The sequence below is a fragment of the Mesocricetus auratus genome, unplaced genomic scaffold, assembly GCF_017639785.1.
Source record: "Mesocricetus auratus isolate SY011 unplaced genomic scaffold, BCM_Maur_2.0 Super-Scaffold_100004, whole genome shotgun sequence".
Lineage (NCBI taxonomy): Eukaryota > Metazoa > Chordata > Mammalia > Rodentia > Cricetidae > Mesocricetus > Mesocricetus auratus.
Window position 1 is genome coordinate 56,221,019 of NW_024429189.1, and position 15,413 is coordinate 56,236,431.

General features: G+C 41.7%; 1 protein-coding gene across 3 annotated transcripts; it reads left to right on the forward strand.

Annotated features, from left to right (window-relative positions):
- The first annotated feature begins 7,513 nt into the window (after positions 1 to 7,513).
- On the forward strand, positions 7,514 to 15,413 carry LOC121140197 (olfactory receptor 4S2). Of its 3 annotated transcripts, none has more exons than XM_040744905.1 (2): positions 7,514 to 7,520; positions 14,488 to 15,413. In XM_040744905.1, exons 1-2 carry the CDS (start codon positions 7,514 to 7,516, stop codon positions 15,411 to 15,413), a joined length of 933 nt encoding a protein of 310 aa, XP_040600839.1. The 3 variants fall into 3 exon arrangements, with proteins under 3 accessions (XP_040600839.1, XP_040600838.1, XP_040600837.1); XM_040744904.1 differs by lacking the exon at positions 7,514 to 7,520 and adding an exon at positions 10,735 to 10,744; XM_040744903.1 differs by lacking the exon at positions 7,514 to 7,520 and having other exon boundaries at positions 14,457 to 15,413.

Below are 15,413 nucleotides of genomic sequence, written 5' to 3' on the forward strand. Positions count from 1 at the left end.
TGTTTTTGGCCCACCCCTTTGCTGGAGGGCCCTGGGAACATAGGCTTCTGACGTTGGTGTTTTTCCACAATACTTGAATTTGTTATGTAAGGCTCTACCCATGTAAATAATAAATGCCATTCTCCTTGTAAAAATGAGCCACTGTCTTTTTCTTTATTTTCATTCTTAGCCCTTAGCATCGGATTTTTGTGAAGTATGGTAGCACTGTAGCTACAAACACACCAGCAGCTCGCAACATGCAATGAAGATAATAAAAAACAGAACAAAACTACCTCTCCAGAATAACTCGTATAGTTATGTTAACAAGATTAACACCCAGAAAATGACTACTGGGAAAACTTATCAAATGGCTTCTATGCATCAGAAGTGATTGCTTATAATATTTAAAAAATAAATCAATTCTGAAACAAGTCAAAGGCAAACTTTTATATAAAGGCTTCCAGTAAAAGAAGGAAGAAGTCTCTACTAAGGCAAGCTAAAGTGTCAGAACAGCAGTGGACTCATATACGCAAATGCACAGAATGTAAAGTTCAGATTTCGCGGATGGTGGGATGTGTCAATGGGTAAAGGCACCAACCACCAAGCCTGATGTCCTGAGATCTTTTTCTGAACCCACACAGTGGAAGGAGACATGCAATCTCTGAAGTTGTTCAGTCACCTCAGTTTGCAAACTCTGGCAAGTGTGTAAGCTCACACAAGCAGACACATGAATAATAAACAGTTGTAATCAAGAGACTTATTTTTAATAAAGGATGAAAAACATTAAATACATGAATAGGTAAATACTACTTCCTTAGATCCTGTAGAAATGAAAGACATTATAAGGGAGGATTATAAACAGTGCAAGAACTAATGATCCCAAATTTGAAGTCATTATTCACTGACATATTAGGAGATTTGTTTATAAAGTCAGTGTGCAGTTAAAATAAAAAACCCCAAAAAGCCTTTTCTTAGCTGAGACTTTATGTCAGATTCTCAGAAATCAGAGACTAAATCTACCACAGGACAGAGCTATACTGCTATAAGGCAAATAATCAAAGGGTGCTCCATCATACCACAAGAACACTTGCACAACTATGTTCATACCAGCTTCATTTGTAATAACCAGGACCAGGAAACAGCCTAGGTGACCTCAGTTGAAGAATAGATAAAGAAATATGATATATTTACACAATGGAGTATTACGTAGCTGTTAAAAACAACGACATCATGAAATTTGAAGGCTAGTGAATAGAACTAGAAAAAAAAATCATCCTGAGTGAGGTAATGTAGACCCAGAAAGACAAATATGATATGTATTTACTCATAACTGAATATTAACTGTAAACTACAGGATAATCATGATACAATGTCCCGCGCTAACGTCTCGCCAGCAAGAACGACGCAGGACACTCAGATCCTTCTGCAGTAAAGCTTTAATACATCTTGAGAGATAGATAATCAGCTTCTGAAAGGGAGACCCCAAGCTAAGAAACCCAGCCCCTTATATAAGCCTAGGAGCTCCGAGTGAGACGTGTAGAGCCGGGATTGCTGGTTTGCTCATCACCCCAGATGACGGGTGAGGCACAGCTTAAATGGTAAACTCCAACTGACAGCAGATGTCAGCGCCATCTTCTAATGGCGATAGCGATAGCGAGGGCGGCTCTTCACATCTCCCCCTATTCATTTATTTTTGAAGCCATAGGACACCCACAACTTTGGAGTGGAGATAGAGGTCAAATCCGCATGTGCAAATTTGGAACATGTACAAAGCTCCTCTCCAGGGTCTTATCCCCAGAGGGAGCCCTGACCAGTCCCGATGTCATTTTTCTGGGGGAAGGAGATCATGACATAGAACCTTCTTGCAAGATGACTTATCTCCCAGGAGAAAGTCGTTATACCGCAGACCTCTCCTGTGCAGTGCTTAGCCTTGCAACTCCTTGGGCTGCTGAAGCCTACCCACTCTATCCCATGCAATGAGACTAGCCTCATGGGGTGCAAGAGCCGGGAGGCCAGCGACCTATTGCTTTAACATGGTTAACCAAATGTCAGGGGAGGCTCCGTGTTCTAAGGCAGCAAGTGCTTGTGCCACCATCACTTTGTCTCTTTTGTTTGGGCTCTGAGCTTACACACCATCCAAAGCATCAACACTATTCCACAGCAGAGAACTAGGCTAAATGATCCCACCCCCACCCATTCCTTAAAATAAGAAAATGCAGATGAAATCCAGGAGGAGAGGCCTTCCATCAGAGAAAGATCCAGACGCGTCGAATTCACTTGCAGGATCGCCACTTTCAACTCACGGAGTGTCTGCTCAAACTCAAAAGTCCAATTCTGCAATAAATGTTGACACAGAGCTTTTGACAGGTTAGCTGCTCTTGTAAAATTCTCATATTGTACTGAAGTGAACACAAAGGCCAGGCAACTTTTGTTCACATCCCAATTGGGCCATCTGCCACAATATATCCAATTGTTCCTGAACCAAATTAATCTGTTGGTTTACCAACATCAGGCCTCCTTGTATCTGAGAATTGGCAGTGGCCTGTTTATCTAGGGCCATGGTCACAGTGGCCGATAGTTCATTAATGGTTTGAGTTGTCTGCACAGTGGCGGAAAGTGCAAGGGCCGAGGCGGTAACCGAAGCAGTAACCGCGGCGGCGGCTATCAGGCCCACAATAATAGCAGAGATCCCAAAAATCTCGCTTTTCCCTAAACAAACTCAAACTACTTGGCACCTCAACAGGAACTGGAACAAATCGAGGCATGTGCATTACCAAAGCAAAAGGGTGCTTAATAGCATCCCAGCATAATGCATAAAAACAATTCTAAGCAGAGCAATTTATTTCTTTCTGATTCTTACCTAAGGTATCATTACTCACAACCCAAATAAAGGGCAGCTGAATAATTAGTTCTCTTAAAAGGGGTATACTTAACATTGGAGGAGGACCAATCAGATGATCCAGAGCTCTGTCCCTCACTCAGACTGTTGCCTAATGCCCCTTTCCAATCAAAAGTAATCTGTCCCTTCTCACTATCATAGGAGAAAGATCAGTACAGCTTCCATTAATTCAAAAGGATTAGCATTAGATCTTTCTGGATCCATATGAATAAAATTATCCTTTAATGAAGAAATCACAGTAAAGCACAAGCTTCCTACCAATGACAAGATTCTCTCATCCTGAAAACTCTGTATCTGAGGATCTAAAGACAAAAAGGCAAGCCCCAACTCTCTATTAGTTGTGAAAAATCTAGGGAACTCTTGGGCATTATGCATCACTGGCATCGGTAGGGGGAAGGTAGATATGATGGCCCACCGTAACTCTCCCATCATACTAGGAACCATCATCCTGAGTAGGAGAGTCTTCATCACCCACTTGGCCTCCATCCTTCTTATTCTGGAGTTGTGAAGGAGCTCTTCGAGTGAGTCTTTCAGGGATCCACAGGGAGTTTTCTTCCTCCTGTGGAAAAACACACACAGCTCCCCTGGATCTTATAAGAATAGGATCCGGGCCTTTCCAGAGATCAGTCAAGACATCTTTCCATTTTACCATTTCTTTTGGCCTATCAGGCTCTAAACTGTGGCGATCAGCCGCAGTGTGGCCTTGGGCATCAGAGTTCAAGAAATTAAGGGTAAAAAGTGCCATGGACACAGCAACTCTTGGTACCGAGGGTAGAACATCCTCAATACTCCCCTTTTGTTTAATCAGATATGATTTGAGTGTACGATGGGCACGTTCCACAATGCTCTGTCCTTGAGGGTTATAAGGTAGGCCAGTTAGATGGGTAACATCCATTTGCCGACAAAACTGTCGGAAATTTTGAGAGGTATATGCTGGTCCATTGTCTGTTTTTAAAATTCTGGGTTTTCCCCAAGCACTCCAGGCCTCAAGGCAATGTTGAATCACATATGAGACCTTTTCCCCTGTTAGGGGCGTGGCAAACATTATGCCAGAACAGGTGTCAACAGAAACATGAACATATTGAAGCCTTCTAAAAGAGGGAATATGAGTAACATCCATCTGCCACATCTGCAATGGTCTAATGCCACGTGGGTTTATTCCCACGTGGGGAGCAGGTAAGAATTCGCAGCAATTCTGGCATTGAGTAACAATTTCCCTAGCCTCTTTCCTGGATAGAGCAAAACGACGGCGCAAGGTCTCAGCCGTCACATGAAAGCGCTGATGGAACTCTTTTGCTGCTTGTGCATGGGTAGACAAGGCAGCGGCCACCAGCTTTGTAGCCTTGTCCGCTAAGTCATTCCCTAAGGACATGGGACCTGGGAGTCCAGAATGTGCTCAGACATGAGTAATGAAAACAGGAAATCTCCTATTTAACAAGGCAGCTTGTATCTTCTGAAAGATGTTAGCAACTCTGCTGGAGGATCTTATTATTCCAGCTATCTCAAGGAGATTAACTGCATTAACCACATAAGAGGAATCTGATACAATATTGAGGGGTCCTGGAAAAGCCTCAAGAACCTCCAGTACTATCAGACATTCTACAACTTGAGGTGAAGTTTCATTATATTGTTTAGATATAACCCTATCCTTGACCACATAAGCTCCCATACCAGTTTTCGATCCATCAGTGTACACCACAGTCCCATCTGGGAGTGGGTCTTTAGCTGTCACTTGTGGAAACACTATAGCCTGGTTTAGGGCAAACTGTAAAATTGGATGCTTTGGAAAATGATTATCAATTTGTCCTGAAAAGGAAGTAACTAAAACTGCCCAATCACTAGATGTGGCTGCCAAGGTCTGAACTTGTGCAGCAGTATAAGGCACAATCAAGGAATCAGGATCCCTGCCAAAATGCGTAACAGCTGCTTTTATTCCGCGAAGCGCGAGCTGTGCAACAGCATCAGGGTACCAGTCAATAATCTTAGCAGGGGAAGCATTTGGATGAATCCAAAGTAATGGTCCATGTTGCCACAGGACTGCAGTTGGCAATTGAGCTGTCTTAAAAACACACAGATTAAAAGGTAGTGACTCCTCAATACGTTGTAATTGTGCTTCCTGTAAGGCCTCTTCCACCATCTGTAAGGCTCGGTGGGCGGCAGGGGTAAATTTTCTGGGTGAGGAGATATGAGGCTCACCCTCCAGGAGATCGAAGAGGGGTTTTAGATCAGCAGATGGAATTTTTAAAAAGGGCCTCAACCAATTTATATCTCCCAGAAGTTTCTGAAAATCATTTAATGTTTGTAAGTGGTCTTTGCGAATTTCTATTTTCTGAGGAACTATATTTTTGGGAGTAATCATTGAGCCCAAAAAGAGGCCTGTATCTGCAATTTGAACCTTTTCTGAGGCAATCTCTAATCCCCACTGTTTTAATTCAGCCACCAGCATGGGAAAAGCCTTTTGTAAAACATCTAACTCTTTGTGACAAATAAGAATATCGTCCATATAATGGATCATGATTAAAGATGTAAATTGCTTCCTAATTGGCTCCAAAGCCTCCTGCACATACAGCTGACATATTGTTGGGCTATTGGCCATGCCTTGTGGCCGTACCTTCCACTGAAATCTCTTGTCTGGTTCCATATGATTAAGAGAAGGGATAGTGAAGGCAAACCTTGGTCTATCCCGTGGGTAAAGTGGAATAGAGAAGAAACAATCCTTAATATCTATAATAATAAGCTTCCAATCTTGAGGAAGTGCAGAAAGCAAAGGAAGTCCTCTTTGAACAGGGCCAAAAAGATGCATCTGATTGTTAATGGCCCGCAGGTCGTGGAGTAATCTCCACTTCCCAGATTTCTTCTTAATAACAAAAATTGGTGTATTCCATGGGGAGGTAGAAGGCTCTAGATGCCCCAGCCGTTCCTGTTCTTGCACTAATCTTGTGACAGCCTCTAATTTTTCAGAGGATAGAGGCCATTGAGAGACCCATAACGGCTCCTCTGTTTTTCACGGTATGGGTCGTGAAGCCTCAACAGCCCCTAAATAAAACCCAGTCCTTTTCTACCCCGATTTCCATGTTGCGTAATGGGTTTTATTCTGCCTTGTTCTTGCCTACCCAAGCCTCTACCCTTTGTATACCCCATCTTTGCCATAATGGCTGATGCCTGGGGGAGTATTCATTAGTTAGGGTCATGACCATGGTTTGTAACACATCCCGTCCCCATAAATTTACAGGGAGTGGCAACACATAGGGGGTAAAACATCCCTGTTTGCCCTCAGCGTTCTGCCAGGTTAAGGCTGAGGCACTGATGGCAGGAGAGGACTGGTATCCAAGACCTTGTAGAGAATGAGATGAATGAAACAACAGTGGGCCAAGAGTTCGGCCACCAATGGAGTGAAATAATGCTTTTGTCTGCTCCCGTATCCATTATCCCTTCAAATTCTTTTCCATTAGTTAACAATTTTATTGTAGGTCTCTCATTTAGGGGTATAGCCAGATAGGCTGAAACACTTCCAGAAGATCCCATAGCCCTTTTTTGTAAAGTGTAGGTTTCTCCATCCCCGAGGGAGGGCAGCAACACCAGTTGTGCAATTCTATCTCCCTGCTTTATAGAAAATACACCCCGAGTGCTAGAACAGAGAACTTGAATCTCCTCTTTATGATACGGGTCAACAATCCCAGGATATATAATGAGTCCCTGTAAAGTTAAGGAGCCACGGTCCAGAATAAGCCCAATGGTGGCAGGGGGCAAAGGTCCAGGGGAATGGACTGGGACCGGTTGAACATTCATTTGGGGCATGAGTAAGAAGTTGGAGGCGGCACGCAAGTCCATTCTGGGGGTTCCTCGGAAGCCTCTACTTCCTCTTGATTGCTTTTCTGAAATCGGTTCCCATATTTCTGAGGGCCCTTGGACCATGGGCCCCGTGACCCGTTTATTGATTGGGGTACCTTGGGTTCTTCAGTAGGGGGCAGAAGCCTCCCTTTCATATCCCGGGCTGACCTGCATTCACTAGCCCTATGATAACCTTTACCACAACGACGGCAAAGCACCAGTTCTCTTGTTCTTTCAGGGGCTTGACAATCTTTCTTAAGGTGCCCTATTTTCCCACAATTAAAACAAGCTTTTCGACTAGATAAATCTTCACGCCTGTGCGTTTGTAAAATGGCGGCAGCTAGTCCTGCATTGGTTAGGGGTCCCCCCAGCTCCCTGCACACTCTGAGCCAATCTTGTAAACCTTTGCTTTTGCGAGGGGCGATAGCCGCTCGACATTCCTGGGTTGCTTGTTCATAGACAAGTTGCTCAATTAGGGGCATAGCTTGTTCTGAATCACCAAAGATGCGACCGGCGGCCTCGGTCATTCTGGCTACAAAGTCTGAAAATGGCTCTTGGGGTCCTTGGACAATCTTTGTAAGGTGTCCACTGGATTCTCCCCTTTTTGTGAGGGCCTTCCATGCTTTAATAGCGGTGGCCAACACCTGACCATAGACGCCCCAGATGTAGTTGGTTTGATTAAGGGCATGTTGACCCTGACCTGTCAGCATTTCAAATGTCCACTGCTTCTGATTCTCATCTTCAGCTGTGGCATTAACTCTAGCTTGTGCCTGGGCTGCATCATACCAGAGAGCCTTCCATTCCATGTATTGTCCCATGTTGGGAAGCACTGCTTTCACTGTCGTCTGCCAGTCAGTGGGATTCATGGCAAAATTAGCAAGCCTTTCCACCTGTATTGTGGTAAAGTTAGCATTGACCCCATAATTACGAACGGATTCGGCCAATTCTTTGATTTGATTGTAATCTACAGGGGTATGTACTCTTCCGCCTTCCGCATTCTCGAACACTGGAAAAGCCATTTGTATTTTTCTCCGTTCCTCTAAAGGTAAAAAGGAGTCAGTACCAGTATTCAGCCGAAGCTCATACTGCGGAGGCGCCGAGGGGCGTGAGCCCGCCGGATTTATAGGCGGTGGCCTCACATTCATTTTTGTTTTCAGCGGCCGGTGTCTATCAGGATGATATCTTTCTTCCTCATACCGTGCCACCTCCTCCTCTAGACCACCTTCTTCACTAGAATCCAGAGTGTCAGAATCGGAATTATCTAGCTCCAAGGCTTCTAGCTCTACCGTAGGGTATAGGCTAGATTCTGGCTTTTTCTTTTTCTTAGATTTGTTAGGGAGTGAATGATCACTCCCTTCTTTCTCTCCCCCTTTCTTAACTTCTTGGGGAGGGCTTTTTTCTTAGACATGTCTTTCCTTTTGCGAGCTCCCATTCTCTCACTCCGTTCAGTTTCTGACATGCTATCCTGAACTTCCTCTAAGGTTCCCTGACTTTCTATTATAGCAGGGTGACAGGCCTCATCCTCCAAGCAGTTTTTAACTAGCTTCCAAATGGCTTTGGTACCTAAGCGGAGATCTCCTTCTGCATGCTTCCTGTCTAGTTCTTTACCTAGCTTGTTCCATGAGGCCACAGTGAGGGACCCGGAACAAGCATACCATGGTGCCACTCTATCTACCTCCTTCACAAAATTTTGAAGTGTTCGTGGTGCAATTTTGAGATCTCTTTGTTTTAGCACAGTCTGTAGGGCAGTAACCACTGACTGTGACAATCCCTTCACGCTGGCGGCTTATCTAAAAAATGGCGCTCAACTCCTTTAGCAGACTGACAGCACCGTTCTGTCAGCACCAGCCACGATGAAGAAGAAGGACAAACAGGACTAGCACCAAAGCCTCCACTGACCTGTCCCACGGTGATGACAAACTAAGGCCAAAGTCGAGAAAAGGGGTGTTCAGGATAAAGCATACCTCTCTGAACTTACGTCCCTGCAGTTCTGAATCCGCCCCGTCTTCCGAGGGGTCTCCCGCGGCGCCGGCGATGTTGAAGAGTTCCCGGGTTTTGGCACCAGATGTCCCGCGCTACTGTCTCGCCAGCAAGAACGACGCAGGACACTCGGATCCTTCTGCAGTAAAGCTTTAATACATCTTGAGAGATAGATGATCAGCTTCTGAAAGGGAGACCCCAAGCTAAGAAACCCAGCCCCTTATATAAGCCTAGGAGCTCCGAGTGAGACGTGTAGAGCCGGGATTGGTGGTTTGCTCATCACCCCAGATGACGGGTGAGGCACAGCTTAAATGGTAAACTCCAACTGACAGCAGATGTCAGCGCCATCTTCTAATGGTGATAGCGATAGCGAGGGCGGCTCCTCACAATACAATCCACAAATACTGAGAGATTAGGTAACAAGGATGGTTCAAAGAGAGCCCAGCTCTCTTTAGGAAGGGGAAGTTGAGATTTTGTGAGTGGACTGAGGGCAGCTGAAGATGAGAACATGAGTGATCAGGTAGGAGGGAGGCAAACAGAGAAAATACTGAGAGAGACTACAGGAAACAGAGGGCATTTGAAGGTCAGGAAAAAACATAATGCAGTGGAATCTCCCAGGATTCTACAAGGATGGCCCCAACTAAGACTCCTAGAAATAGTGGATAACCTAACAATCTCCTGTGACCAGGAAGTACTTCAAGTATCAGGATTGGGACAACAATCCAGCCACAGAACATTTAATCTATACTCTTTCCTCCCTATGGAACCTGTTTTGTTAAGGGTGACCTAGAGATTGAGGAAGTGGCCAACCAGTTACTGGTCTATCCTAAAACACACACCAGGTGTGAGCCCACCTCTTCTGACATTGCCTGCAGTACTGGGAAAAACAGGATGGATGACCCAGAGACCTGGGATAGAACCAAACACAATTGGAGCAAAAAATGTCTATATAATGATGCCTAATGATATTCTGGTACACTCATAGACTAATACATAGCCCAATTGTCATCAGAGAGGCCTCATCCAGCAATAGATAGAAACAGATGAAGACCCACAGGAAAACATCAGTCTGAGCATTGGGCAATCCTGCAGAGAAGGAGGAGTAAAAATTGTAAGAGGGAGAGGAATCAAGGAAACAAAAATAAAGGTCACAGAATCAACTATTCTGGGCTCATAGGTGCTTGCCCATACTGGAATGACAGCAAAGAGCCTCCATGGAACTGATCTAGGCACTCTCCATGTATTTTACAATTATGTAGCTTGGTAGAGGTTGTCTCCAAATCTTTTATTTGCTTTTGGCTCCCTATTCTTCATCCTGGGTTGCTCTCCTAAGCCTTAATAAAAGACAAAGTTCTTAGTCTTAGTACAACTTGATATACCTTTTTTGTCTACATTCATAGGCAATCTCTCTCTTTTCTGAAAAGGGAGGGACAAGGAGTGGTTTCACAGGTTGGGACAAATTGGGGGGAGGGAGAAACTGGGAGAAGAGGAGGGAGGGAAAATTACATCAGAATCATAGTTAATTAATTAATTAAGATTTTAGCTAGTATATAAAATAGTTGGTTTGAGGGCTGCTCTCAAGTCTGAAGAACTGTGATTCCTGGAACACAAGCAGTCAGAGAGCCTGCTCCTACAAGCTGGACAATGACCTTCACTCTTCTGCTGTAGCCTGCCTACTCCACACTCATAAATATATATATTATTAAATTAAAATTAAATAGTGGTCTTTATTATGGCATTCATATGTACACACATGTGTGTATGTGATTAATTATATATCATTGTAACTTGATCACATTAATCCCTCCATTGTCTTTTCTTCAACCCTCAGCCATACTTCCCTTTTTTGTCTATTTCACACATATACATGTAAACAAACACGTTTCTATTCATGTACAGAAAAGATATATAATCAGTATCTGATGACAATGTGTGATATTTTGTTTTCCTTCCTTCTATAACTCTATGTTGTTCCTTTTTATCAGCTACGTTTAGAGTCTTATCTCCTCTTCTGGTACACATAATTAATTGATAGGCAAATATATATGTATATATGTGTGTATATGTGTTTGTGCATATATGTGGAGATAGATAGACAGATAGATATAGAGATAGACTCCATTAGAGAAAAATATGAAAAACATAACATTTATCATTCTGTGTCTGGCTTATTTTGTTGGTTACAATGATAACTAGTTTCAACCATGTTCCTGCAAACGATATAATTCTATTTTTATGTTATAGTTCTAGATTCCTATGCAAAAGAATTGAAAATATATGTTCACAGACTTATTGTTTATAACAGCTATAAACTGGTCATAAAATTATGCAAATATCCCTGAGGGGAGGACTAAAGAATAGAATACCTCTTAGTACTAAACAAGAACAAGTCCCCGCCGGGTGTTGGTGGCACACGCCTTTAATCCCAGCACTCGGGAGGCAGAGGCAGGCGGATCACTGTGAGTTCGAGACCAGCCTGGTCTACTGAGCGAGTTCCAGGACAGCCTCCAAAGCCACAGGGAAACCCTGTCTCAAAAACAAACAAACAAACAAACAAACAAACAAAGAGAACAAGTCCCCAACAATGCAATTGCATGGTAAATTTCCAAAGCATTATGCTCCATGAATAATATAGACACATAAAATCATATCACTTTTTATTCCAGAAACTATGTCTCTTCTCTAGTCACCACATGTTCCATGGATATTCTGCATAAGAACTAAAGAGATAATTATGTTGTCAGTGAGGGGCATAAGAACCCTGAAAAAACCTATTGTATATTTAATTTTTACTATCTTTAGTTTTATTTTATGTATCTGACTTTTTAATGGAGCTTGAGTACCGTTGGATGCAATGCTCAGCTCTCTGCAGGTACATATACTTATAAGATTTCCAGTGAATTGGTTTACTGAAGTTCAGCTCAGATCTAAATCTATCTCCCATATCCAGTCTTCCTTCTTTTGGTTGTTTGTTTTACAAATCAGAGTCAGGGTCTTACGTTGTATATGTTGCTGGCATGGAACTCTTTATGTATACCAAGTTGGCCTTGAACTCATGGAGACCCCTATGTCTCTGCCTGTTGAGTGTTAGAATTAAAGGTGTCTACTACCATGGTTGGTCAAGTACTTTAAGAGTGACTCTTTCTCTACTTATTTTTCTTTATATCTAGTTTATCAGTTTGTTAGAAATAAAAAAATTCAAACTTACACAATGAGATAAATTGGGTAATATAATTAACATATTATTTAGTGTATGTATAAATGTGCATTGACTAAAATAATAAAGTTATAGTCAAAAAATTACTTCTGTTTGCTAATTTTTTCTGGATTATGGCTATGATCTGAGAATTCATAAACCTTTAATTTAAAATAGTTATTAGCTTTAAATTCAACAGACATTAGAGTTTAAAGTTCGTTTTACTTCTGTAATTTTATTTTGACCACGGAGGAAGACTCTGGGAATACATTCTCCCTAAGGTCATTACTGTTTTTCTTCCTCTCCTAAACCAGACTAGATAAGAAGTGGAAGGAGAATTTATTACCAAAGGCACAACAACCAGTCCATTTCAGTAATAGAGAAGACCTAGAAAAAGGAAGATTGAGTTCTTACCCACTGTGTTGAGGATACCAAGGATTCTCTGGTACTAATTATTATAATTACTTAGGGTTACTACATTATATAAGGAGAGGGTAAAATATGTGAGTTTATGCCTATTTGGAAAATATCAGCAAGATTTATGCTTCTCAAACTAAGAAAACAATAATTGTGGAAGGGATGGGCTGTCAAGTTTTTGCATTTATAATAAAATCTAAATGCCCTGTTTTTTTTAAGAAAAGGAAGTGTAAGATTATAAAATCAATGGTAAGAGAATGACATATCTGTATGCATTTAGCTTAGAGTCAGTGAGTCATAAAGGGGAATAAGAAAATGCTAGCCATTGGAAAGTACATCAAGTCAGAAGTGCTGAGAAAAGTAGAACCAGGCTTTTAGTTGCAGGTTGTCTTAGAGAAAGAGTGTTTCCCCTAGGCCTCAGTGCTTTAGACAAGTATTAAGTTCATGTGTTTCTATAAGTCCTAGACAAACAAATCAGGAAAAACAGTAACAATTGCTCTAAACTTCCCTGATTGGAGCTTATTTGTGCTGAACAATTTCTATTTCTACATAAAGTAAGATGCCAAAAGATAACATTTCATAAAACCATAGAAATTAAGTTTGATTCCAATGTGATTAAACCACCACCTTCTCTTGTCCATTTCCCCCATTTATCTGTAATACACAAAAGAAGATAGATACATAATGACATTTGTACAACTTTTGAACAAAACCTGACAATAATATAGCATGCTGGGCTTTCCCGAAGCTCATGGTTTCCCTTTTTTTCTGCAAAAGACACCAGTAATTGCAGGATTCTGTGGTTAAAAATTAAACACAGTGGACCTTGAAAGATGCATTTCCCAAAGGAGAGCTCACCACCAAGTAATCACTTATGCCCATGCATCGATTTGCAAAATCATCTTGAAACCTCTACTAACACAAATGTATCCGAATGTGCTTTCACATATCAATGATGCACATTAGTGTGTCTGTGATTATACTGCCAAAGATAGTTCTATTGAAATAAACCTCTGTCCTGTCTTTAGAATATTTCTAGCCCAATTGAATGATAACCTCTTTCAGAAACACTGAATTCAAGATATCCACATAGGGTGGTATGGTGTACCTAACAAGAAGCAGGAAATTTGAGGATGCGTGAAGAAAAGCTGATGTTAAAGTACCAAGCACTTCCTCTTTTGTTTTTGATTTTGTTTTTCTCTTTGTTTCATATAGGTACTTAAATATCATGTCAAAGAAACTGAGGAGAAATCCTGGGGTGCCCCAATTGGCAGCTGAAGAATTTACCTAGAAATTTGCTTCTATCTTGACAAAGTAGGCAGATCTGGTTTAATCTACAGAAGATTCTTCTATTATTAATTATTACCATAGTGATGAATATTCGTGTCTTTACCTCTTCTTCTGGGTTTTGTGGTGGTATTATTATGCTTATGGAGTGATTTAATTTCATTGTATAAGTGACCATTTATGACAAATAGTAATGGTTTAATACTTTATTATATCACAAATGAAGTAAGGGTGGTCTCATAACATTAAATGATTCATCTGAATTACAGTGGAATCATATAACACCACATATTTATGTTAAACTCATAAAGCCACATGAGAGGAGATAATTTCACTTCAAGATGATTCAATTTTAAGGGGAACAGAAGCCTGCAGAAATCATCACAGCTATGATACTTGTGAGTTCTCAAGAAATGTACCCATGCAGGGCAGTATGAAGCATGTCAAATCTGAGGGAAAAAATCTCATTTCTGTATAAAAATAGAGCAAGCATTTACTGATACTTCAGAGACAAGTCTGTTTTAAATTTAATAGAAATCTTATATAAAATAAAATTCGAGTACATATTGGAACTGATGTACAAACTTTAAAATGCAGATGAGTAAGTTTTTAGAAGCCGTGCGATATTGCAAAAAAATGGTCATATTTCTTAGGATTTCACTTTCATCTGAATTGAAAAGAACACAGGGATATAACACTGAGGCAAGATGATCAGACCAGATGAATTTAAACTGAAGCCTGAGTACTGATGGTATAAATGCTGACCTTCTACCTCTAGCCACCATAATTCTTCATTTGTTATAAAATAGAAATGTATGTTGGTTTTTTTCACTTCTCCTTCAGGTAATTTAATATCCTCTTGGGAGTATGGCCTCAAGAACATATTCCACACAAGGAGCAAACAATGTCACTGAATTCATTTTCTGGGGACTTTCTCAGAACCCAGAGGTTGAAGAAGTATGTTTTGTGTTGTTTTCCTTCTTTTACCTGGTCATAGTGTTGGGCAACCTCCTCATCATGCTGACAGTTTGCATTGGAAATCTTTTCAAGTCCCCCATGTATTTTTTCCTCAACTTTCTATCTTTTGTGGACATTTGCTACTCCTCAGTCACAGCACCCAAGATGATTGTTGACCTGTTAGTGAGGAAAAAAACCATCTCCTATGTGGGGTGCATGTTACAACTCTTTGGGGTTCATTTCTTTGGTTGCACTGAGATCTTCATACTTACTGTTATGGCATATGATCGATATGTGGCCATCTGTAAGCCTCTCCACTACATGACCATCATGGACCGAGAGAGATGCAACAAGATGCTGCTGGGTACATGGGTGGGTGGGTTCTTACACTCCATTATCCAAGTGGCTCTGGTGGTACAGCTTCCCTTTTGTGGACCCAATGAGATTGATCACTACTTCTGTGATGTACACCCCGTACTGAAACTTGCCTGCACAGACACCTACATTGTTGGTGTTGTTGTGACAGCCAACAGTGGTACAATTGCACTCGGAAGTTTTGTTATCTTGCTCATCTCATATACAGTTATTCTGGTGTCTCTGAGAAAACAGTCAGCAGAAGGCAGGCGCAAAGCTCTCTCCACCTGTGGTTCCCACATTGCTGTGGTCATCATCTTCTTCGGTCCCTGTACTTTCATGTATATGCGACCAGACACTACCTTCTCAGAGGATAAGATGGTGGCTGTGTTTTACACCATTGTCACTCCCATGCTGAACCCTATGATTTACACTCTGAGAAACGCAGAAGTGAAGAGTGCAATGAGGAAGCTGTGGACTAGAAAGGTTTCCTGGGAGACAACTGGAAAGTAG

What these genes read in the sequence shown, in the direction of transcription:
- LOC121140197 (XM_040744903.1), top strand. Translation starts at nt 14,457, where the DNA reads ATGGCCTCAAGAACATATTCCACACAAGGAGCAAACAATGTCACTGAA.